The sequence below is a fragment of the Zonotrichia leucophrys genome, chromosome 12 (genome assembly GCF_028769735.1).
Source record: "Zonotrichia leucophrys gambelii isolate GWCS_2022_RI chromosome 12, RI_Zleu_2.0, whole genome shotgun sequence".
Classification (NCBI taxonomy): Eukaryota; Metazoa; Chordata; class Aves; order Passeriformes; family Passerellidae; genus Zonotrichia; species Zonotrichia leucophrys.
In genome coordinates, this window is record NC_088182.1 from 81,158 (window position 1) to 107,862 (window position 26,705).

The following is a 26,705-nucleotide window of genomic DNA, read 5'->3' on the forward strand; positions in this document are numbered from 1 at the left end:
TAGCGGGGCAGAAGTTCAAGCCCTCTGACCACAATTGCCTATCTCATTTTGGTTAGGAGATGCTTGTGCCATTCCTAGCCAGCATGCTCCCAAGTTATGACCAGAAATTTATAGAAAGCCCTGTGCCACAGGGAAAGGGATGTGAAATAGGGACCTGAGCCGTGTTATGCCACTGCTTTCAGTGCCAGCAAACATGTCCCAGCCCAGGTTATTTGCCAGTGGAGAATCCAGGAATTAATTTGTGTCACCACTTCACACACATTTCTATCAGAAAGGGATGACATGTCCTCTCTCTCAGCAGTAAGAGTTACAGTTTAGACTGCCATGCTATTTGGTGGCTAAAGTTGGTTTACATTCATCTCTCTATATAACAAGACATCGACAAGGATCTGCAACTAGAAAGCATTATAAAAAAGGCTTCATGCCATCCTTGATGCTTAAAAGGGACCTTATAAGCTCTCTGGATCAGCACAAGCATGATGCTGTTTCACACAAGAAAATGATGAAGGGAGGAAGGGGAGACAGCACCCCATGCCATGTCAGAGTTGCTAGGCTGTTGCATTGTGAAAATGGCAGAGAAGACAAAGGATGCCCTTGCAATCAGGAGGGATTTGAGTTATTTTTCTACTCTTTTGTGTGATGCATGGTGGTTTTTTTCCTTCATCCCTCAGCTGCCTTATTCATTGTTTCTGAAATCACGGACCAAGCCAATGACAGCATGCTCCAAGCGGTGAGTCCTACCATGACACATGCTCCCCTGATCAATAGTGTGGTTTTTACACACCTGTTCAAGTGAGTACATATGTCTGCTAGATTCTGAAGCCTCCTCCAAGGTGAGACTCAAGGGCTTATACAGATCTGGTTTACACGACTGCAGATGTGGAGTTGGTCTGTGCCCTTTAATGCAGCTGTGCAAGATGTAAGATACTATAGCAAATAGCACAGAGGAGGTTTTTTCCCTCTTAGGTTTCAACTCACTTCTTTATTATTTCGTTTTCTGAGCAATGAGAGGGTTGTTAATAATCATTCAGGCGTCAGAACATGAAATTCAAAATACAAAGTGAAAAGGCATCACATTAAGATGATGTAGATGAAAGAAAGGCGTGAAATATCAATCTTCTCAGTAAGAGCTTGTTTTCAGGTAGGCTTTTAAGGCTGAAAAAATGAATGCACTCAAATTGTTAGGGAAGAACACACTAATCGGTTATGAAGATGAAAGAACAGATGTAGGTTGCAGGGAGGATGTCTAACAAGCCTAGAGTTTTATCATAATAAGGAATGTAATCTGACCCCTCTGTAAACTAGACTCTGAAACTACAGTCTTCTAAGCAAAGTGGTTTGATTCAACTGGTTTGATTCTGATTTTCCTTCTCCTCAGGGAAAGAATTTATAATCATATTTTCCCATTATTAGAGCAGTCTTTGTACCAAAATAAATATTTCATCCAAAACCTGAGATCTCATGCAAACCTTCCAGAAAAATCTCAGAGCTTTAGGGATATCTGTGTTAGAGGTTCAGAACTCTTAAGAGCTCAGTTCAAATAGATCAAGGTCACACATTCCTGGCACCTCTGCTTCCTTAGATTTCACTCAGGTATATCGGATATTTATAGAAATACTTTTCTGAAGTCAGAAGTATATGTAAGTGGCCAAAATCAAATTTGTGTTGCATTGCCATGAAATCATTTTGTCTCTACTAAGCCATGCTTCAATTTGAAGAATGTCATTGTATCATCTGAGTCGTACACATGTCACAGACTGTATAATAATTGCTATAAATAATGTCTCTTGTGGAATAATTCGATTCAAAAATTCCAGATATATTTTTACACTTGTTTTTTATTGTATCATAAGAGCACATTTACTATTTTTCAAAACTTTGTTATGGAAGAGATGAAACAAAATTTTGTTCTTTCCCTTTTGTGTGAATGTGGAGGGTTTTGTGAAAACGCAGGTTCATGAGAAACAAAGTTCAATTTTCTGCTAAATCAGAGGTTGTCCTCCTGAATTAACATCCCAGACACAAAAGCCACAACCAGAACGTCTTTTCTTTCTCTCAGTTTAAAAAAAAGAAAACATAAAAGAAAATAATTACTCTAATTACAGAAGAAACTGAACAATGCCACTTGTTCTAGAGCATTAATAAATTGTCATGTACCTGGCTGAATTTCTAAGAAATAATTTAGACTTGGCGTATACCTGGAAGGAAGATGATTTCTGTTCCTGTGTACCAGCTCATCAAACAACACTCCAAAAATCTCATAGGAGCACTGAATTAGGATCTACATTTTCTATAGAATATCAGTGACCCATTATTAGCTTTTTTTTTGTTGTTTTATGATAATAAGACTCTAGCAGTTTTTCCTGGGGACTATTAACCCAGGATTTTCAAGCAAATTATGACAAAACCTTCTCTACAGCATTTTCACCATATACGAAAATATTACTTTCAAGTTACAGATGTACAAAAAGAAGTACAAGGCACACCATCACCACAGAGTCTATGTCTATCTGTAATTCCAGGAGATGAACTAAGCAGGGTTTGTACTGCTCTCTGAATGTCTATAATCTGTTAGAGGCCCTGAGATGCTGAGAGCTATAAATCACTGTTGCTATTAACAGCTGGTGAATTCCTTGGGGAGGTGTTCCTGCTGTATAGACATCAGGATAAAATTATGGAACCTGCAGTTCACTGCTAAAATGGCCACAGCAGTATTTCTGACACCCACTTTTGCAGTACTATAGAGCTTTGCTTTTATTCCTTAATTGTAGGATTGTGAAGGATCTTAGAAAGAAGAATAGTGATAGTTTTAAGACCAATGAAAAAAGCTATATAAACTCAGAATTCTGGGGAACTGACAGGAAACTATGCCCTGCCTCAGCTGTCCACATTCCCAGATAAACCACTATCCTTCACATGTTTTGCGTGTTTGACTTCCTTCAGGAAATGAGTTCAATACTTCTCTGTTTCCTGGTGAACATGTGTCCATATTGCAAACATCAGCATTTCAAGAGGCTCCTCTGCCAGCAGTCCTGAGAGAAGCTGGGCTGCTACAACTTCTCTGGTAGAAATACAGATAAGTAGAAGTAGCGCTGGCATGAGTGTGCTCACAGGAGAACACTGCTTTTTCTGCAGATGAAAAACAGGTTTCCATTGTGGAAGCTGTCAACTGGACAGGTATTGCCAGGCTAAAATACCCTTCAGTGACAGGAAAGTCCTTTGCAAATACCTTTTGCAAAAGTTAGCTCTCCCATGATCCCTGATATTTCTTGTGCTATTGCTTTATATGTTGATTCTATTTTATTTGCCTATAGTATTTTAGAAGTGACCTGAAAAAATCCATTTGTTGCTTCCTGCATTGCAAAAGAGATACTTGACATCTCAAATTCTTGAAAATGTGTCAACTGTCAATTATGTTGCATGGGCACAGTGAGGCCCTGTGCTTGTCAAGCCTTGTAGGCTTGTAGGTATTTCCATGTATTTAACACCCAGTTACTTATTAAGTATCATGCTAAACAAGTGCAATATTTCACTAGAGTGGTAAGATAGGGAGAATTCAGGCTTATTCAAAAAGCAAGCCTCGATAGGTATGTTAATTGTGTTAGCTGAAATCCAGGGTAAATCAGCCTTGACATATCATCATGTTAACTTGGATATGCGCCTTCTGGTATCTGTGATAACTTTCTCAGTTAGCTGATCTTGTAGACATGACTGATTTGTACCAGGTAGATACAGTGTATGATCTAATCATGTCTCACTAATCCCAGAGGTATATTAATGCCAGTCAATGGAGCAAAACATTGCCTGTTGAAGCAGAAAACTGTTCTAAAAGGCTGTCAGGTCACAAAGCTGTATCAAGTATGGTCCTTAGTCTGTAGTTTATCACGTGGCTCTATAGTCTAGGAGACTTAGATAGGAGACTCCTAATTTTTAGGCATATTCCAGTGAGGACTCACTTCTCCTGGGTAGCTTATTCTACTGTTCTGATCAGATAAAAACCACAGGTGAATGCTATGCACAAGCCTCTATTTGAACAGCCTCATCTGCTAAATGGAAGGAGATTTGAAAGGACTAGCAATATCGCAAAGGTACAGACATCCCTTCTTCCTTCTTACATTCATCTGATTTTCTTTATGGGAGCACAGACTTATCTAGATTAATCTTATTTACCATCTTCATGGATAAGTTCATGCCTGGTGCCAGTGCCCACTGACTGACTGTGCCTTAAGGCCAGGTAAATAGTTAATAGTATCAGAGTTGAATCATAAACTTCCTGGTTTTTGCAGAGCATCCAAACAGAAATGCAGCTTCATTGCCTGCTTACTAGTGTACCCTCTACATCCCCTATTGCAAAGGCATTAATCTGTTATCACAGAATGTAAATCTTCAGATAAACCTAGCAACAGTCTGAAAGTATCAAAGCATGCTTTGGATTATTGGTGTCATGGCTCTTATGCAAAGGCCTTCAGAGCAGATACTGTACTTTGTCCCTATTTTATTAGTTCATAGAGCCAGAAAGTCAGCAAAGAAGCCAATGTAAAAATACCATATGAAGTTAGCAGTTCCTCTGGAAGGTACACTGGGGAATCACAGGTAAAAGAATGGTAGAAGGTCACAGCAGGTGTGAATGCAGGTGATGAGATTCTGTAAAATCCATAAGGCAGGAAGAAGACTTTCTGGGTGTAAATCTTCGGTCTCAGCTCTCTCTGAAATCTAATTCTGTAATACCAGTTCTAAAGAAATAAAACGGTGAGGAGGGGTGAGGGGAAATTTGCCCACTTGTATAAAAACAGTCTCCATGCAGCCTCCTAAATGCTGTTTTTCTCTCCCAGGAAAACTTGCAGAAGCTAGTACACATTGAACACAGTGTGAGAGGGCAGAGTGGCCTCCTCCAGCCAGGAAGGGTGAGTGCTGCTGGCAAACCTACGCTGATAAAGGTATTCTTTCTGGCCAGCAATATCTCCATGTGGATGGCCATGTTTGAGATGACTACAGATGTTGTTTACTGAGCTATTGTGATACAAGTTGGAGCACTGGTTTGTGTAAAAAACGTCACTTTGGCAGTGCACAAAAATAAGGTCATGCTGAGAAAGATATGCATTGTCTCTGCTTTTACATAGAGCAGCCTTTTGGCTTTTCACTTCAGCAGTCCTCAGACACCCCAAGTGATGGAGCTACTGCTTTCCTCCTTATATACTCCTATCAAAAGGCTGCAAGTCTAGCAGGAATTGCTTTCAGCCTGAAAAGCCTCTTTATACAGCTGGCTAAGAACCTTAAATTAGGGCAATTAAATTTTTTTCAATTTTATATTTTCACCATTGACCCATGGTACTTTTAATATAAGATAGTGTTTTTAAGCAACATATCAACAGAAACATGAGAGAGTGTACAGCTGTCTTGCTATCCACATCAAATGCAAATTTTTTCTGACTTTCAAACCTGTCCAGTTCCCTCAGCTCCAACCTGCTTCTATGCTTCAAAAGATTTCTTTCCTGAGGTCTGTAACTCTGAATTTCCCTTCAGTCCACCAATATCTTTAACAAAATTCATGAAGCAATTTTCAAAGCATGCATACTCAAAGCATAAGAATACTCATCAGCCAAATATTGCAAATATTTTTCTCTCTAACATCCGTATTCTCACTTGCCCTTACCAGGTAATGCTTTAACAAATTCTGCAAAGCCCAGCATACAGATTTTACAGGATTTGTCTCTTTGATTATAAACTATTCTAGAGTGGAGAAGTACACTAGATTCTGTTCTCCATCTGAAAAGGGCACATGAGTGTTAATCCACTGATGTAGTTCAGTTAGTTATGGCAGACTTTTTCAAACATTGCTGCAATGAAGTTCTAGTGTGCTGGTTTTGCTGCTTTTACCTACACAGTCCTACCTACATACTAAGTAATGAGATGGACTGAAAAAGTATTGTGCTTGCAAAATTATACAAATTATATATGGAGGTATAGTTAAGATGGTGTAGCATACTAAAACCCAAGGTTTCAGGTTTTCTCAGGTCTGCCTATTTCAGAGGACTTTTAAAGACAAGAATTCTTTTTGAAAGCTCATTACATGTTAATTTTCAACCTGTGACAATCACCTCTGAGCACAGTCCACAGTGCAGAAAGAGTGGGCTGAGGACAAGTGGGATTCCAGCCCATTTTGTACTGACACAAATGCAAGCCATGAAGGGTAGCAGAGCAACCCAGGCAAAGACTAAGCCAGATCATACAGAGTAAGGCTAGAAACAAGCATTGAGGCTATCTATGTCTTCTTGTGCTGATGAATGGTGTTGGCGTAGCTCCTTCCCGAGGACAAATACTCTTTTTTTCTCAGAAAGATTCAGAATGAAATCTCAGGATTACAATCTGCTGTTTTCTCCTTCAGATCTTTGTTAAAGAGGGAACGCTGATGAAAGTCTCTGGCAAAAACAGGCATCCTCGACATTTGTTCTTGGTAAGATTTTTTTTAAATTTTACTGTTTCTCTCATATATTTCAATGCATTTATGCAACCCTGAAACCTGGGAGATTTTAGGCTGCAAGTCATTTAACCATCAACAGTGATGTAGCGAGTTAGTTCCTGTTGCCGACAGGGCTGTAGTCCTTTCTCACATCCCATTGGCACCCATACAGAAATATGGGCTGTGCAATCCTCCGGTTGTGCAACAGTTACATACAGCCTTCACCGGGATGTAATTCTGCCAAGAAGTGCAAGTTCTCAAGGGGATGAGGAAGATGAGAACTCCTGAAAACCTTCAGGAATTAAGCTACACACTTGAAAGTCCTAAGACCTTTGAAGACTTAATCAGGAGCAAGAGAGAATACCCTACTGCTGAAGTAGCTGAAAATATCCTTTGGTCACACTTGGGAGGGATCTTTGAAACTGAAGAACTTGCTTTTAGCTCCTGCTGTCCTGATAATTGTGTGCATTGCCTCAGTGTCGTTCCTCTAAACACACACCTCCAGCCTAGTGTGGATTAGAACGACAGTTTTCAGTGACACTTTGCAACATTCTTCTAGGATAATTAGGAAAAATTATCATTATCATCACTTGGCTGGAATACCCTTTACAAGGGTCCACAACCCTCCTGCAAGTACTTGTAATTCCTATTTGTGCATGAGTGTATGCGCAAGCTTCTTTCCCTCCTCAATCACATATTGCCATCATAATCAAATCAAAACTGATGAAATCCCACTGTTTTGTTGGAGATATGCTATGATCACTTATGCTTTCTATTTTGCATCACACACTCCTTTGAGCAGTTAGAGAATATCTGAGACTCCAGGCTCCTGAGCTCTGTTCTCAACTTTTCAGGTAGCGTGTTTTGTAACCACACATATTTCTATACACTTTTCAATATTGAGGGGATTATGATACTTACCTGTGTCTTAGAACTTTGTTACCTGCTGACCTGTTAATGTTTGAAAAATTCCTCAGAGCTCCCTCCCAGAAAAAAGCCATAAAGAACTGAGAATTACTGCTGCTATTAACATTACAATATTGCTTGCAGAATTGATTTTAAAATAAATTAATTATTTGCCTGGCATATGTATTTGCTGTTGCCTTTAAATGCTGACAGCTTTTCACCATGGGATCATTGTAAGGCAGAGACATGGCTTATTACAGAAGCCATATAATTTGCATTAATCCTTTATATTTCTCCCTCTTACTTGTAACTCCTATTTGTGCATGAGTGTATGCACAAGCTTCTTTCCTGCCTCAATCACATATTGCCATCATAATCAAAGATCAGATGGGATGGGATGAAGTGCTGGTGCTGCACTATTTTGATAGTTTCAGTGGTTTCTGTGAAAATTCAGACTTTCATGTACTGAAAATTATGGATTTCATGCAAATCTTCAAATGTGAGATAGCTGCAGTTCTGTTTTACAGAGTCAGCATCAATGGACTGTAACAAGTGCAATAAATGTCAAATACATACTTCCCAATACTCAAACTTTCACTACACTAAACTCTTCTTGATCAGGCCTAGCGGCAAGCCCGGCCCTCCTCCTAGCCTTTGTAGTCAAAGCCCAGCCTACACCTATGGTTACCTAAAGCCCATGTAGAATCACGACTTTGTTGCAGTCACAGGAAAAAGGCTATGCCAGAAACTCCAGGAGCTGGCATTAAGAAACAATGTTCTCAGCAGCAGTAACTCTGAGGTCCACTGATAACCACTTAATAACAGATGAAAATTACATTCCTACTGATCTCTCTTCTGAAGAGCTTGCCTTTGCTAGTGTTCAAAATTACTTTGGAATTGTGGCTAAAGCTGGGGCAAAATTCCAAGACATCACTACCCTTTAATCTTCCAATGTGTTTGCTGCTGTCATCATAACCCATTACTATAGCAAAAACGGAAGTGCTACAAACTTAGCTGTTGTAACTGATACAGAGAATTTTAAAGGAAGATATAAAATCAAGTTGATAAAAAACACTGAGAGGAAAGTAATTTACACATGGAATAAACTTACATAAATTTTAAGTTATCCAAAATGGTTGTATCATCTTGAAGGTCATAAGTCACAAGAGGCCAAAATTACTGGAACAGAACAAGCACAGAAATTACTTTCTGGCACACTCTAGTTTAGAAACGATTTCCTGGGGAAAGTTCAGATGTTAACTGCAGAGAGAGAAGTGTCTCTTGACAGCTGGAGACATTACAGTAGCCAGTGTCTTGTTAATAGACGCTCTCACTATCCAGAAACAGTGGGTTTTTTTCTTCCTTTCAGTCAGCAAGGCAAATTGTGACCAAATGTGCTGTCATGCAAAGAATGGGGTGAAGCTAGTCATAATGGTCACTTTCAAGAACCAAGAGGCATAAACCTGGCTTATTTCCTGATCTAACATGCTGAAGTTGCAATTACTTCAGGCTTTCTGTATTGTATCTTCAGTAGGGGCAGGGAGAGAGTGACTGGATCATTGAAACTACTTGAAACTTATTGGCAAATATCTACCTTCAGGTTCACTGATTTCTGTGGAAGAAAAATCCATGACAAAACCCCAAGACTAGAATAATTTCCTAAACATTTTCTCCTAAAACTGACATTTATTATAGGCCTTTATCTTCTAATGACCATATTGTAATCCTTTGCAGCCACTTGCAAAACTCAGGTTTGTCTGTTAACAAAAATACCTTTCAGAACTTCTTTTTAATGCTTCACATGTCAGCAGTGACTCAAAAAGATCACCAGAAGATAACATGTATTCCATCAATTTGCTTTGGTGGAATAAGTGTATTTACCTTCACTATCCCAAGGAGATTTTTACATGAATAGCATTTTCTGAAGTTCTTAGTAGCGAAGTTGCTCTGACTAAAGCTAAATCAAGATCAGGAACTGGAGAGAATTTCAGAGCAAGAGTACACACCGAAGGATAACCCTGAGAACTTAATTCCTACACATCCCAGGAGATGAGGCCATCAAACTGAAGTTGTAGCTAGAATAGGCTGTAAAACTTGGTGTGTGCTAGGCTTCTACTTGGCCTGTGCTTTCAAAGTGTGCTTTAGTGGTGTGCTCTGAATATTTATCTACCCCTAAGGAGCACTGTATGTCTCTGCACAGCACATATATGCATGACAGTGTAAAGATAAATTTCAAATGTTTCTGCAGGTGTATGTTGTGTGTATCAAAATGTTACTTGAGCTGGCTGTTTTGTGCAGGCTGATGGTATTGTTGAATCTAGTGTTTCCTGGCAGGATGTTTTGTGAGTTTTGCTGTGTGTCTGTTTCCTGAGTCCAGTCTCTGTTTACAAGGATGTTGTGGCCTCTGTGCAGCACAGTATGGACTGCTGAAACTGGCAGGTCCCCTAACTGCCCCTCACCACAAGACTTTGCAACTCAGAGCCTGTCTCTTATCTCACCCTTCTAAGAATTTCTCTACAAAGACCACTTGTTTTGAAAATGGATTGCAGGAAGCTGCTATCAAATGGGAGACTGTTTAATGCTGTATCTGGCAGGGTTGAAGTATAGGAGATTTTTGGAGTCACAGCTTGGAAAACACAGCTCCAGCACACATTCAGACTGATCCACTGACACTTGAGGGCATGTTTAACTCCGACTTGAATGGAAGAAGGCAGGGTTCATAATTAGATAGCCTTTAAAACATTCAGAAAAAACAAACACGCAGTAGAAGATTTTAGAAAGAGACTATATTATGTATGGATGCCAGCAGTTTAGCAGGGCTTAAATTTGTTTGGATCAATCAACTTGAACACTGTAGGTTAGAAAACTTGCATTGACTGTAACGTTTTTAGGTACTGTCACAACAGAGAGAATTACAAAAAGAAGGTGGGACGAAAGGAAAGCAGTTACTGGAAAAAAGGGAACAAAGGATGAGACATATCCTTCTTTCTCTGTGCAGAAAAAGGGTATGTGGTCCAATATCAAACTCTGAGCAGTCTGGGAATCTTCCCACAGGGTTCTAGCAGTCCATCTCCTCTAGCGCAAATTTCTGAGAGGCTGCAAGATCAGCTTTTATCATCAGCTAGTCTTCACTGATTGAGGGAACAGTGAATAGTTGAAGCAGGAGAATGCATGAAACCACTGGTACTAATACTAATTCTGTCCATACCATTCATATGGCCATCACTAAGGTCTTTGCAAAGGAAACAGCAGTGAGTGCAAACCCTTTCTTTCTTCATGAATATGTGTGCCTTGCTTCACAAGCTTTGAAATATTTGTCATGATTTCACCATGTCAAATTGTAGCTAGTGAGACCTCCAAATCACAGCCTACTGCTAAATAGCGGAGAAAAAAAGGACGGGGAAAAAAATGGGCAGTTAAGAGCAAAGTAACATTTACTAAAATCTTGGGATATTAAGCAAAGTCGTCATGCTAATGATGTACACCATAATGTCATCCTTTATCAAGAGCAATAAAAAAATAAGCTGGTTTTTAAAGATATATATAACTTCTAAAATACATTTAAAAAATTGAGTTTGCTATTCAGGAAGCCTCATAGCAGACTATGTCAGGATCCTGAAAATCTCTCTCAGGAGTTCACTTCCTTGGGTTTAGTGCCCAGGTACTGCAGGGACCATTTTAGAGCCAGTGCTCTTTAATATTTTCGTGAATAACAGGGATGCAGGACTCTAAGGGATAAGAAGTAAGTTTGCCAGTCATGCTAAACTGGGAGGAGCTGTCAACTTCCTCGGGGACAGAGGGGCCTTGCAGAGAAACCTGGACAAATTAGAAAGATGAGCAATCGCCAACCATATGAAGTTTAACAAGGACTAGTGTTGGGGAGGGGAAAACCTTTAGTGTAGACTAGGCAATGAGGTGCTGGAGAGCAGCACTGTGAAGAGGGACCTGTGGGTCCTGGTCAGCAAAACTGGAATATGAGTCAGCAGTGCCCTGGCAGCCAAGAGGGCCAGCCATGTCCAGGGGTGCATCAGGGTCAGCATCACCAGCTGGGCAAGGGGGGGGATTGTCCTGCTCTGCTCTGCAATGGGGCAGCCTCACCTGGAGCACTGTGAGCAGTTTTGGGCACCACAGCATAAGGAGCTAAAACTGTTAGAGAGCATCCAAAGGAGGAACACACAGATGGGTAAGGATCTGAAGGAGAAGCTATACAAGGAGTGGCTGAGGCCACTTGAATTGTTCAGCCCGGAGAAGAGGAGACTGAGGTCAGACCTGATCATGGTCTGCAGCTCCCTCGGGAGGGGCAGTAGAGGAGCAGCACTAGTCTCTGCTCTGACAGGATCCAAGGGAACAGCATGAAGCTGTCAGGAGAGGGCTAGGCTGGATATTAGGAAAGGGTTAGGGTTAGGTAACAGTTCCAGCAGTTCATCAAATTACAGCTTGTTCCGGTATACACCCCAGGAGAATGGGCAAGCAGGCAAGCCTGCAAGCCATATTGCAAATTATTGATTCTGTCTTTCTTTTCATATAGATGAATGATGTTCTGCTGTATACATACCCCCAGAAGGATGGCAAATACCGACTGAAAAACACTTGGGCTGTATCAGGCATGAAGGTAATACTTCATCTCTATTAAAAGGCTGAATTAAAGTTTTATAGGGTGCTTTGCTAGTTTATGTTTCATATCAAGCAATGGGAAAGAGGGGAGAGACCTGTTATCACAGCATTCCCTTGTCTCTTACAGGAAACAGAAGGAAAACCAGTAGAAAACAAACAAAAATGCTATCTCTAAGTCTGTGACTTAATATGACAGCCTTATTCAGACTGCATAAATAATAGAAGCCAAAATCAGTTACCCTCCAAACATGAAACAGAAAAGATTTATTATCTCATTTTGTCTCCAGCCAATGCATTCTTTTTCCTTTCAATATATTCACTGGAGCTTAGTCTGCCTGGTTTTAAACTCCTGCTACTCAAAATTGACACATGGCTGGTTTTCATGTGCCTTTTAACTGTTTTCATCAAAAGCATAAATGGTTCAAAAAGCAATTTTATGGGGAAGAAGTGTATTGGGAACAATTTCATGTAGTGATATGAAACCAGCTTCTTCTTCAATAAATTTATAAATTGCAAACACAATTAAGCTGTCCTCACACTCTTTCCCTAAGTATTCATTGGCACCAGAACCTATGCAACAGGAAATAGTGGGCCAAAGAGATCTATTGGACCTTCATAACTATTCTGTAACTAATATTCCAGGTTGTTTTTATGTGAAAGAGGATTTGAAGTGAAAAGTCAAGAGTCCGATGATCTAGAAAACACACAAAATGAGAACTACTAATCTTTAATTTCAGTGGAATGACATAGGAAGTTTAAGGTGTTGTGAAAAAGTGGCACGGGTTGATCACCCCAGGGACCTGAGAGTTTAAAACTAACTTAAGGATCCCAGAAATTCCTAGGAATTGCCAAAATATTCTACTGTTTAGTGAAAAGGAGTTGTGGAGCAAGTTCTTACTGAGATACATTTGAAATACTGAGTGAGTAACATAATGGTGCTTGTTAATAAAAATGTATGAAACTATGAACCTATGTTTCTCCTCACCGGCTGTTGCAATTAGCAGGCTACTAATATACTCCATGGTAGGGAAAAAATTTTAGCTGAGCTGTAGCTTTAAGTTGGCTTTTTTGTTTTTGGTTTTTTTTTTTTCTGTTACAGAGCCTTGCTGCAGGCAGGCATTCGCTGAGGTGCTTCACTGTATAATGCCCACACATCAAAAAAAAGTGATTTCTATTCATTACAAGCATAGACCAAAATGCTCTGACACTTGGCAGACTAAATATCTCCTAAGTTTGTCATATTAAAACTGAACCCTCATAGATACTTCATCCTTCCTTATAGGCTGGATTATGGGGTTTTTTTCCCTTCAGCACACCATCATGTTGAAATAGAGATCATACCTCATTACAACAGCAATACAAAAAACCCTAATGCCCATCTTTTTGCATTGAAATATGAAACAGATGGTAGGGATATAAGAGGTCATATGCATTGAAACTTGTGTGGTTTATTGATTATAGACAGTTTAACTCATGTCCACATTCATGTTCATGGCATTTGTTTCTAGGTCAGTCGCCCAGTGATAGAGAAAGCCCAAAACATCCTGAAGATTGAATATGATGAGCATTGCCTGACCCTGTCAGCAAGGTAGTGTTCCCAAATGTCCATGGCAGAGGGTATTAAAATTAATTCTTCCAAATAACAAGGTCTTCAGTGCTTTTAAGTACTGACTTTCCCACCATCAGTCTGCAACTACAGCATGCAACAGAATGCCTAGAAACACAGGCAACTTCCTAAATTACACAGTGCCAGAAAAAGACAGGGATGGCACTTTCTTACTCAGAATCAGCATTCGGAGCTCTCATCCTTCCCAGAGCACTTACCGTCTGTGGGGAGTGCTCAGCTACCAGTTAAAGCCTTTTGGTCCATTTCCTTTCACAAACATATCTGAGACTTCCATAGACCTCCACACTCTTCACATTCCTCAAAATATAATAATGAATTATCTGCCAATTATAAAAGCAAGATGTGTACAGTCCTTCTGTGTTGCAGAGGGGAAATTCTGTTGCATGTCCCCTTTCCTCAGACCAAATGAAGTTGTCATCCCTAGTGAGCAGATTGGGATGCACTGTGCTTGCATTATTAGGTTGCTTCTTTGCCTTTTGTACTCATATCAAGTCCATGCTTAATTAGGATAAATAAAGTATCTGAGGCAACTGTGAGCTGTGTTTGTTTGTAGATAGAACCAGCACCTGAGACTAAGATTATCCTTCTGATAACAGAAGGACAGAGGCTGGGATAGAGCCCCTTCCGTCTCCTTGTGCTGCTCATTCTGTGACCAATCTGCCAAAAGTCACCCAAGAACAATTATTCCTCCTCCTTTTGGAACTGGCTGGCAGAGTTAATGAGATACCAGTGAGCCAGTAGCCAGCACGCTCTGCTAACTCCATTGCACAACATCCTTGGCCTGTTACACTCACCAAAAGAAGCACCAAAGACGTGAAGAAAAGTGCAGAAGGCTTCAAGTATCTCTAAAGACTATATTTTACTGCTCACACTGAGGGGCTGCAAGCTGCACTATAGGCCAGTGGTTAACAACCAAAGTGAAAACCTCAAAGCCTTTATATTTGTACGAGACAAGGTGAGTGAACTGAGTAAATACAACATGAATGCCAAGCACTAAAGGCTGTAGACCAAGGATGACCAAAACTCAGAAGTCAGCATGGCTGTATGAGCAGATAGTACTGTAAAGTCTTAGCATTTCCTGCTGAAAATGGCTCATTCACCTGAAGAGCCATGTTATTGGTTTAGCAGGGAGCTACTAACAGATTTGAGCGCAAAATATTCAAAAATATTAATTTTGGACACAGGTATAACTCTGTGGTGCTTATATAAAATACCGGAGAAAATATTAGGATAACACAGTCAATATTACCTCCTGCAAGGCTAAATTAAAGTGATAGTGGTAGCGCTCTGACAAAATCCCATCCTGGTCCAATTTCTTTGTTCTGTGGATGTCCCCTGCTGTCTAGTGAAATGCACTGGCAACCTAACCCCCTCTTTCTGCTTGCTTAATGATGAATATGTGAGCTGACATGGATAACCGATAGCTCAGCACAGAAGATGCATCCCAAAAATCCTACAAGGACCAAATGTGGCAATGGTGGATTAAGGGCTGAGCTTCTGAGTGTCAGAGGTTCAGCAAAAACTCTGCTGAGCTTTCATGCAACCAGTCAAATATCTAATTAAGAACAAGCCTATGCAAATTGACATAATTGATTTTACTTATCAGCATATGGGTGTTATTCCCACATTTAGTCACTAAAAATTGCTAATTACTTCCTAGATATTTTTAATTGAGTGGAAAAGAGGCTTAAGGGGCCAATTAGATACAGACTTTTGCTATGTTGTCCTTCTTACCTGTCTTTCCTAAAGTGGCTTGAATTTCCACCACTCTATGGGCCATGATTTCCTTTGTGTTTCCTTCAGGTTTTTTAATCATATATTAATTCTCAAGTGAAGAGAATTTCCATTAAAGAATTAGCAAGACAAATGTTTAAATCAGGAAAATCAGGACTTCTTTTAGTGTTTTCTAGGCAGTGAACATGATTTGTCTGGACGATACAGACATCTTCAGATTTCTTAGAAAGTGTAATTTGACAGGTAGTAACTTTGGTAGTAATAAGGAGTGACTAGGCTAAATAGAGCTCTGAGCAACCTGGTCTAGGGAAGGGTGTCCCCACCCATGGCAGGCCCATGGCATGAGATGATCTTTAAGGTCTCTTCCAACCCAAACCATTCTGGGATTCTGTGACTAGTAGTGTGACTCTTGACAGAGGTGATCTCCTGTAACTTAGCTCCTTCACTTCCAGAAGCAGCTACCCCATTTGTAGTACATACACTAGCTCAGAGTTTCTGCTCCAGGCTTGTTGAATTTTGCACAGGCTGATGTTTGTCAGACAAGGTGTTTGTGCTTATAGTGCAGAGGGATGCCAAGTCAAAGATCATCAAGAAAATCTGGAAATCTGGCATTTCCTCTCTTTTTGTGCTCCTTTTTTTTTTTTTTTGAGACCATAAACACAAGTTGTTCTCAGATGTCATGTTTGGTGGTCTTCATGAGGACAGTGTGAGGAAATCACAGCTGAACAGCAGCTGGCAATGATACCACTGCTAGTTTTTACAACAAAGGCTAGTGGGTAGCTTTAATGTGAGTGGCTGGTATAATCTGGAAAGGGGAGACCACACTGAGTTGCATTCTCTCCAGTGACAGGCTAGAAACTGCTAGAGCTGTGCAGAGTTTCAGATGAACAGGAAGTGCACAGTTTGAAATCACAGCAGAAAAAACAGCTAAAACAGGCAGGATACCTCACAGCTGTAACACAGCAAATGCATCTGTAAAATAACAGGAACCCACCCTGCTGGTTTTTGCAGACAGCTGGACTAGCAGGCAAATGCCAAGTGCTCGCTGGTTTGCCTTGTCCACAGGGGGCATCTAGGGGCCAGTCTGGAGAATTACTGGCCTCCACGGGTAACTGCAACTCCAGGGAACACCCAGCTTCCTTCAATAATTGCTATCCTGGCTTCTTCTGTTCCAGGAGACTGGAGGCTGTCTATGAAGAAGCTAAAGGAAAATTAATCATTCACAACTCTACCGTGGGCAATACACTTCTGCATTTCCCGATATGCAATTCACCTAAGCAGCCCACTGTAGAGATGGGCATAAACACGCTTGATTTGAGCAGCCCCTGTATGCCAACACTCTATGCACTAGAGTCCCTAAAAGATAGGCCAGACAAGGACAAAAAGAGCCACTTCATATTGTCCTGTGTGATCCAGGATTGAGCAGCTTATAGCAAAGCCAGAGACTACTTTGAAAAAATTTCTGGGTATTTGGTTCCTTCTCAGTCACAGTCCTAAGCATGGAGCTACACTAATCATCACATGTCCAACATATGAATATGTCCAACAGTCAGTTTTGTTCCTGGTCAGAAAATTACAAGTTCAGTGCCGTTGTGGGGAAAAGCAAACATTCATGAAGTGAAACTTTTCTCCTCTGATCAGTTTGTTTCAGTCCCTGCTGTACATGGCATTGACTGCTCTGCTGTATTTCATTCCCCAGCTCTTGCTCAGAAAGGGATGACTGGTACAGCTGCATCACCAAACACATCCCAGATGACTGCAAAGCTCACAAGACTTCGACTTTCCACAGTAGCGTGGAGGTAAAAGGAGGCCAAATCTTTCAATGCTTGAAAAGGGAAGGGAGAGAAAGACAGAGACATGAAAGGAGGAGGGTTGAACAATATGGAGTTCCTAGTAGCCATACATTCTATTTTCATTTAAATAAGCATACCAAGCTTGAACAGTGAAACTCATCACAGCTCATGGGCCACCTCTGAAATATTAATCACACTCCATACTCTGTGGCCTTTGCTTCTTTCTTCTGGAGGAAGATTGTTTTGTCCTAACAACAAACAAGTAGTTATTTTGGATCTATTAAAAATAGCTACAAACTTCACAGATTAAAAAAAAAAACTACCCATTAGTTACACTAATATCATATAAACAATAAAGTCACTATCAGTGCAAACCCCACCAGCAATATTGAAATTATACCAGTGCAATTATGCATATTATTATCTCATTATTTTCAGTTATTCTACTCCCAGTTAAGGAGGCAAAACCTGCATCTGATAAAAATTTAAAAAGCTATTTTAGATTACATAGAGCCCCAGTTTTACTAAATACAGAAGAGTGCTGGTGAGGCCACATCTGGAGTGCTGTGTCCAATGCTGGGCTCCTCAGTATGACACGTGGAAACCTTGGGAAGAGTCAAGAAAGGGCAGCAAAGCTGATAAGGGACTGGAGAACCTCAGATAGGAGAAAAGGCTGAGAAAGCTGGGACTGTTCAGCCAGGAGAAGAGAAGGCTCAGGGATCATCTACTGTATGAATACCTGGAGGGCACAAAGAATAAGAAGCCGGGCTCTTCTCAGTGGTGTCCAGTGACAGGACTAGAGACAGTGGCCACAAACTGAAACACAGGAAATTTCTTTAAACAGCAGCAAACACTTTTTCACCCTGAGGGTGACTGAGCATTGGCACCCAGGGTTGCCTGAGGAGGTTGTGGAGTCTCCATCCTTGGAGATGTTCAGAAGACACCCATACACAGTTCTTGCCAACTGCCACTATGTGGCTTTGCCTGAGCAGAGTGGTTGAACCAGGTGACCTTCAGAGTTCCCTTCCAAATTCAACCATTCTATGAATTATTTTTTTAAGACATCAGAAAGTAAAAAATTAATTCAAAAACAAATTGGACTTGTTTTTCTGGCCTGTATTCGAATCTACTTTCAAATATTTAACAGAAAAAAACATTTGAAATTAGTCAGTTTAATCTAAACCAAATCCTTTTTCAACAAATGAAGCAATAATTTATTTTGCATCTCTGCATCTGGTATAAGCTTGAATGCGCGCATGGAGAAACTTGGAGGAATTTGATTTGTCTGTGTTTAGATCCTGTGTGTCGGCAGAAGCCTAATTTCCATACAGAAAACAATCCTTCAAAAGCACAAAATTTGTCCTACTTGTGCAAAATGCTGAGCAGTTGTGAAATCACAATGGGGCATTCATAATACTTTGGTGCTGAACCTGAAGTAGCACACCTTGTTAGCTTGCATTTAGTTCCACACTGATCGTGGCTCCCTGGGCTTGGAGCAAAGGCACCTGAGCATCACTGCCATGTGATGCATTTCAAGAACTAGGAACAGTAAATACATTTTCTAAAACTGCTTACACATATTGAGATCAACCAGAAAGCATGGATCAGATTTGGAGTGGGGTAAATTCATCTTTGGCTCTACTGTTTTCTTTATCCTCCCTTCCCTTATCACACAGCTATCCCAAGGTGTAATGACAATGAGCTCAGGGGCTTTTTCGATTTAAGGTTGTAGAGCTTTTTTTGGATATCATTTCAAAAACTGCTAACAAAAAGATGTTTTTAAGTCATGTTCCTACCTGCAATTTTCATATGCAATTAGTCAGATACTTTTCTGATGTGGAAAAGTGTCAGGGCCTGACCAAAAATAGATTTATGTGGATTTTTACTTTTTGTGACTCGCTTTAATAGCAGTGTGTGCTAGTCTTTCAATGCTGAAGCAGCTGTATGCCACTTATAGAAGTGCATTAAGAATGAGAAAATTTGGGGATCTTAGTAAGTGAAGGTAGACTGAAATGAGAGAATTGTATGTAATGCAACAGGGCTGACTAAGTGGACTTAGGAAGTGTGGATGCTTCTTCATTTATTCTTCTTTGATTTTAAGCTAAGGGAAAGGCTTGGAATACCCTTGGGTGAGAGGCCTCCTACACTGGTGCCCGTGTCCCATGTCATGATGTGCATGAACTGTGGCTGTGACTTTACCCTCACTTTGAGGCGACATCATTGCCATGCCTGCGGGAAGGTAAGAGCTGTGCCAGCTTCTCAAGGGGGTTTTATTCACATCACTAGGACACTGGCGGCCGCTGCTGTAATCTGAAAATTTGTAGCAACATCAAAAGGACAATTCGACTTCTAACAGAACCAGTGAGCACTTTGCTAAATTACCTAGTTAGGTTTCTACTGTTACTAGAAGGGATAACAGTAACTTTTCCTTAAGGTCAAATTACCTCCTAAAGGCTAGTTGTTAAAGGCTGACAGGATAATTATTTTTGAGTGCAGCCCTTTTATCTAACACACAGCTAGCTCTAGAGACAATGAAGAAATAGACTAAAAGTACAGGCTCTGTTCTGGACCAGAGCAGTAGCACAACTACTCCATGTCGTGTCCCTAATAACAGCTGGCAAAATGATCTTCCAAGGAAAGTGAAGAAACTCAGCAGTAGAGCATGGTTCGATCGGTGACTTAAAGGGACTGTTTCCTCTGTGCTCCAAAGAGCTATTGCCTTTTGCCCTAAAGCTCAGGGGATCTATAAGCTTTCCTGGTTTTATCCCTAGACCTCTGACTAAAGAGATTTGCCTGTATACATAAAACTGCAGTCCTGTTTTAAACCACTGCTGTCTTTTAGCCTGATTTTAAAATTTATTTTAATAAAACAAACAGCAATTTTTGATAGGATAAAAAAGCGTTTAACTTAATCTTTTTTCCTAATTCCACTGAGAAAATCAATCTGTACATACACAGGGTTTGGAGGAGCACACAAACTTGTTTAAGAAAACAATGTTACTTACAAAGCTACGAAAACAGAAGTCATATTAAAGGTGTCTTTCTGTGATTCAGTGGTGGGAAGGTGTAAATTCCTGGAGAGAAGGACACAGCAATGGCGTGCAACCAAATACAGTGACCAATTCTGCTTGGCTTGCAACAGTGTAAAGCTACAGCAATCACATTTCAATCAGTAGGCGTTTCCCAACTGCCACAGATTCAGGAGGGAGTCATGTCTGGTCCACTATCCAACTTCCTCTCCCAGCCAGCTCAGGGGATTTGTTTTGTATGTGCATATCTATAAACTTATATTGTATTTATGTGCCTCTCCTCTTGCTGAAACAGATTGTATGTCGAAATTGTTCAAGGAACAAGTACCCTATGAAGTACCTCAAAGATCAAGTAGCCAAAGTCTGTGATAGCTGCTATGTGGAACTTAAGAAAAGAGGTAAGATTCCTTCATTCTTGACAAAACTGACAAATCTATTTCCAACTTGTATAATGGGGATGATTTAGGACCTGTCTTCTAAATTGTGTTTTGTTAAATAGTACTCCTCATTTCAAGTTTGCGGCATGTGTACTGAGGTTCTGGGAGAGCCAGGCTCTATAGCAGCTAAAACTGCTTAGTGAGCCATAAAATCAAGTTTAGCAAACTATTTTTTCAGACTGGAACAGAGGAAACTTAGGTTAGCTCCACAGAAGAAATTCTTTGCTCGGAGGGTGATGAGGTGCTGGCACAGGATTCCTGGAGAAGCTGCAGCTGCCCTGTCCCTTGGAAGTGTTCCAGGCCTGGTTGGACTGACCTTGGAGCCACCTGGTCTAGTGAAAGGCATCCCTGCCCCTGTCAGGGGATGGAACAAGATGAAGTTTAAGGTCTCTTCCAACTCAAAACATTCTGGGATTGTATGATTATAAGCCAGTTCTGTGAGACCTCCCTTAGCCTTTGGATAAACCAGAATAATGATAAAAACAAGGTCCTACGAGGAGCAGCTGAGGACTGAGTTTGCCTCCTTTGAAGATAAGGAGTCTGGAAGGTGCTCTCGGAAGCTTCTTGAGGAGGAGACATGGAAACAGTGGTGCTGATCTCTTCTCCCTCTGCTCCCATGACAAGACACATGAGAAAGGTTCAGCACTTCAGCAGGGAAGGCTCTGACTTGATATGAGGAAACCTTTATTTTACCAGAGGGTGGTCAAACATTGGAACAGGCTTTCTAGAGGGGTAGTCTATACCCCCTGCCTGTCAGTGTTTAAGAGACATTTAAACAATGCCCTTAATAACATGTTTTAATATTTGGGCAACCCTTAATTGGTCAAGCAATTGGACTAGATTGTTGTAGGTTCTTCCTAACTGAACTATTTTATTTTGTGATGTAATTATAGGTGATAACTATTCCCTGTCATTTCCAATTAATTATCCATTAAAATAAAACATGTCTTTGTGGTTCTTCACTGTCCTCATCCATGTTGTTGCTTTTACAAAAAGAAATACTAAAGCTAAGTGCAGAGTCACTAAGAGATGCTTTACAAGGCAAGTTTATCTAGCTATAGATGAAAGTATGTATTCAATGCAGAAGAGCTACTGCCTATCTAGAACTTTGTATTATTATCCTACTGAATAAGTCTCTTCTGATTTAAGTACACATCCAAATAAAAGACAAAAGGGGGAGAGGGGTTACAGATATATGAACAGAGAGTGAACAGGAAATAATTTTCTTGCACAACTACTCATGTAGATAGTCTCTAACAGTAAGCTTACTACATTGCCAGGAAAAAAAGGCATGGACAGATGAAGCTTCGTTTTTCCCTTCTGATTAAAGAAATTCATGCTAGCCAAGAAAACACATCAACAGATGCTGTCACAACAGTCAAAAAAAGCATCCCCAAGCCAATGTGTGTCCAGAAACAGTAACTAAGATTTGTGCTAAACTAATGCTATGCTTTACTAAGAGCTTTCAAATAATGTGTTGCCAGAAGTGATATCATGAAGATACTAACTCAGACACATGGGCCTAATGGAAATTTTCAGGTACATAATAACTCTGTCTCCCATGTACAACTCAAAGATAATGAATGGCTCATACAGAAAGAACGTAGCATTAGTGAATCTATCCTGGAAAGGTGTTACAGAACATAAAGGAGAAAGATGTCAAAACCATTTGCTTAATGCTCATTTTAAACAAGAAGAAAACAAGCTGTGTTTTGAGCTTTGTCAGCTTTCTTGCAGGCCTTTTCAAGAAACTTTAGGTTAGTACCATTAACTGAGGGTGCCATGGAACCCATTCATCAGACTTAAAAAGGTGATTTGAAAGAAAGGCTGAAGTAAAAACTGTGTGTAAAGGAGGCATTGCATGTTCCATAGTTATTTATATTAGTGTATCATGTCTCTACCCTAGCCTGATATATACCAACTTATCCATTTCCCCCTTCCCTTTCTGAATTTTCTTAATCTTGCAGAGCGACCACTAAGTGTGAGCTTCCCTCCAGCTTCATCTAGGTGTTCAAGCAGTGCCTTCTCCTCTGTTTTCCACAATATTCATTATTCATCTTTTAAGAAACAGAAGAAAATCCCTTCAGCTCTCATGGAGGTAGGAACCAAGCTGCCTGAGAAAGGCAAGGAACTATAGAAAAGTGTGTGCTCATATTTCAGCTGCTATGTTTTTAAATTATACTGTGTGCAGTGGGCTCAGCACATGCCTTGGTTTACTTTCATCATGCAATTTCTTTTTTCTTTTTTGCTTTTCACAGTAGTGTTCACAAAAATACTCTGAGCTCTGGAGATACCACAGATGTGTCTTCAGCCCACTGAGAGAGTGGGAGAGTATGGTACTTTAATTTGTTCATCAGCCTATGAAGTCTTGAAAAAACTAAAATGCTTTCAAGGTACTAGACAGAACAAGAGGGCAGATCAACAGAGCACAATATACTGGTCATCAGTTACCTTTCTTAAGAAGGCCCTTACTTCGATTTCAAGAGAAATAAAATAACACTTACTTAGGAAATAGACTTACTTAGTGAGTAGTCCTTGGCAGTCAATTCAAGAGCATGCATGTTTCACCAGGCACTTCCCCTCCAGCTCAAACAAAACTATTTCAAATCAAATGGGTAAAATCTTGACTTCGCCAATGTAAACAAAATTTCCACCAATTTCAATGGGGACATGATTTCTCCAATTGTGTTAGTATTCTTTCCAGGAACAAGGTGCCAATCATGTTGATGATTGATTCTAGGTAGCTAAACTGCCCACTGAACTTGAGTACAGTAAGGCACTCCCATTTCTGCAGGCATTTATCATTGTATTAAAGAGACTAGGGTGCAAACATTTTGCTGAACTTATTGTGCAGTCGAGACACTGGAATTTCTTGAGGTTTGTTCATGAAACCGTGCCAAAGATATAAGCACATAATACAAACACAAAAATTGAGTACTAAAAGAACTAGCAGGCAGAATTTCAACCCCATGAGGAAAAAAATCACCTTTTTATCCACAGGGAAGCAGCACATCTTTATTAACATGAACTATCTCACAATAGCATTACTCCATGTCCTGGAACATTTCTGTTCTGCTGCAAAACACTGCTATTTTAATTCTCAGTCATCTCTTGTATTAGTGTTACAAAAGCTGCTTTTGAATCTATGTCCTTTGTTTCCAAATCCAATACTACTATAGTTTACTGCTATAACTAATGATGTACACTGCATTCTCTGTGTGCATGTGTATAGTTCCATCTACTCAAAACCTGGATTTTTGAGAACATTAAGCCTTCAGACTTCAAAATATTTCTATAAGAGGAGCAAGTCTTCTCAGAAATATTATTTCAAAAATGAAACCAAGTCATTACCAAAGTGATTAACATAAATTAATATAAAAACATAACAAGGCCCTATATATACCTACGTCTTAAAAGTGTTCAGCTACAAGACCCTAATTCACTTCTGGAAGCATGTACTTTTAAAATATGAAAAGCACCCCAAAGCCACCAGATGTGGGAAAAGGGAAAAGTTTAGCTTTTCAGAAAACAACTGTAATCTTACTGACCTCAATAATAACTCAACTGCATATTTTCCATTGGAGTAACTGAGAATTAAGTTTACCTATAAATATTCAAACAGTTAAATAGAACAATAATAGCATGCTTATATTTTTCTGTATCAATACTTTTAAGGTTTCACTTAGTGGTTGGTGTGATGCAAACATGCATAATCAAGAGGGGAAAAAACTTTACTGTTACAAATCCTGATTTCTCCTTCTGTGCTCCAGGTGGCAGCCTCAGGAGAGGGAGCTACCATAAGTGGTTACCTCAGCAGATGTAAGGGAGGCAAAAGACACTGGAAGAAACGCTGGTTTGTTATCAAAGGCAAAGTCCTCTACACCTACCTAGCAAACGAGGTACTGTGTAATCTGTCTTGAAATAGTTTTCTATCTGAGACTCCTTCTTTGCTTCCTACAGGCAGGAGACCAGTAAATGGGAAAGGCATAAATGGTAGTTCTTCCAACTACCTGCTACTGAGACCTGGTCCTAACAGACTGACTTGGCCACAGTCCTACCTGGACCTGTCACATGCTGCCCTTCATTATTTGATTTCTTATTATTCATACTATTTTAAATTGTCAACCGCTGGGAACCTTAACATACATATTTACACCTAAAGACTTCAAAATCCTTCCATATTCTCTGGTGCACTTAGTAACTGTCACATATTTTTGTAGAGGGAGAGTACTATGACCCATTTTGGGTGGGGAGGAGGATCTTGTAGTTTGGCAAATATGAATAAGACATGCTTGTCCAACTAGCACCAACAGAGAAAGACAGGAGGCAGAAGTGAGAACAATGCCTTCTGTGTTGGCCTGCAAGCTCTTCCTTACAGTCAAGGAGGCTGGGTATCAGCTAGATAATTTTTATGTATTTTATCCCTTTTCTTATTATATAATAGCTGTAATACAGATGAACTTGAAGTGTGATATAAAGTTTGGTTATAATTGACAGATTTCATAAGCAAAACCATAAAAATTCATTTTGCTCAAATAAAGGATATAGAATGCAAAAACCTGTCAAAGCAATGCTTGGTACTTTAAGCCTTTAGAATACTTCGCAAACATCAGATATTTAAACTTGAATTGCCACCACCCCTGTGCTGGTTACATGAAGCAATGTTATCCCCTTTAAACAGATGAGGAGATTGAGTCACAAAAGAATTCATGGCCAAAGCCAGCAGTTCAGACCGTTAGCATCAAATTCTGTATCCAACACAATTGCCTTATCTCTTTTAACCTAAAAAGTGATTATTTCTCATTTTGCAATAGGAAAAAAGCAATAATGGGTTACTTTACATTCCTAGGCTGCAATTTACCTTCTAAAAGCAGAGACAAAGGCAATATACACATATAATCTACCTAAACGTTGTGACCAAAAACTGCAGCTATCACTAGCAGCTTACTGCAATTTCATTAAGGCTTATGGTTTTCTTTGACTCATACAAAGCTGTGTCTGCCATGCTAAATTCATGGGAGTAAATTAATGATTAATTGCATTACTAACTGGGAAATTTCCAAGCAGCCTTTTGGAAGGCGTGTGTGCAGCTTGAGAAAGAGCAGATTTCTAAAAAATTCACTCACGCTGTGAAAAGAAATGACAAGGTACCAAAAGAACCACTACTTGCAGCCAGCAAATAAAAATGATTGAAATAAACATAACTGGAAGTGAGTCTCAGGCTTTCAGAACTGCTGCTGTACTCTTAGTAATCTCAAGTTTGTCTCCTGGACCATAATGTCAAAGGCAGCCATTAAACGAATGGCTAATTTGACCTTCATGGCCACATGGACGATCATGAAGAACTGGACTTTGAGAGCTAGTGTTCAAGACTCAGAGTAGGTAAAACATGCGCAGTACACAGGCACTGCTCCTGTTTGGGTTAAAAGCCATGTGTCCAGCAGAACATCCACACTACCGCTTTTGCAGAACTGTCACAGAGGGGTTGGATCATTTGCTTTTCAGAAAGAGCCCTCAAACTGTTACAAGCCTTCTCTCTACATTTTTGTTCGCTTCTTCACTTTCAGGACAAAGTTGCTACAGAAAGTTTGCCTTTGTTGGGTTTCACCATTGCCCCAGAAAAGGAGGAAGGAAGCGTGGATACAGTTTTTCATCTCTACCACAAGCAGACCCTCTTTTATAGCTTCCGAGCAGAGGATAACAATTCAGCACATAGGTATGGGGATAGACTTCCACATCAGCCAGTGAGCTTATGTGGGGATTTTTCCCTCCTTCACTTCAGAATGCCTTTGTAACAGATGAAAAAACAGCTTTCAGAATTTTGATTAAGCCAGATTGCATGTGACTGGCCTGACTGACATAAAAAAATCTACCTGGTGCTTTTCAGTTCCTTCAGGAAGGAGAACTTGCTCCCTTCTGTAGGTAAAGAAGAGACTGAGCCTCAGGAGTCATAGATAGAAGTCTGTCAAAAGTGATTACTGTAGAAAAACTTCCAATTTATATGTTAAATTTACCCATTTCTTAGTTTTCTCATCCACAAATAATTGTTTGGATTTCCCACTCTAATGTTACTGCTTTCACATAATAAGATAGCCACAACATTTG

The 26,705-nt window shown here is 40.0% G+C and overlaps 1 protein-coding gene across 1 annotated transcript in view; it reads left to right on the forward strand.

Moving 5' to 3' along the window:
- Positions 1-26,705, forward strand: part of FGD5 (FYVE, RhoGEF and PH domain containing 5) — a 75,413-nt gene that overhangs the window by 46,952 nt on the left and 1,756 nt on the right. The window contains exons 10-20 of the mRNA XM_064724025.1: positions 672-730; positions 4,833-4,904; positions 6,386-6,454; positions 11,895-11,978; positions 13,489-13,568; positions 17,041-17,140; positions 19,236-19,373; positions 20,459-20,561; positions 22,568-22,698; positions 24,371-24,499; positions 26,168-26,316. Coding sequence (XP_064580095.1) covers positions 672-730; positions 4,833-4,904; positions 6,386-6,454; positions 11,895-11,978; positions 13,489-13,568; positions 17,041-17,140; positions 19,236-19,373; positions 20,459-20,561; positions 22,568-22,698; positions 24,371-24,499; positions 26,168-26,316 — 1,114 coding nt within the window. The remainder of the gene's footprint in view (positions 1-671; positions 731-4,832; positions 4,905-6,385; positions 6,455-11,894; positions 11,979-13,488; positions 13,569-17,040; positions 17,141-19,235; positions 19,374-20,458; positions 20,562-22,567; positions 22,699-24,370; positions 24,500-26,167; positions 26,317-26,705) is intronic.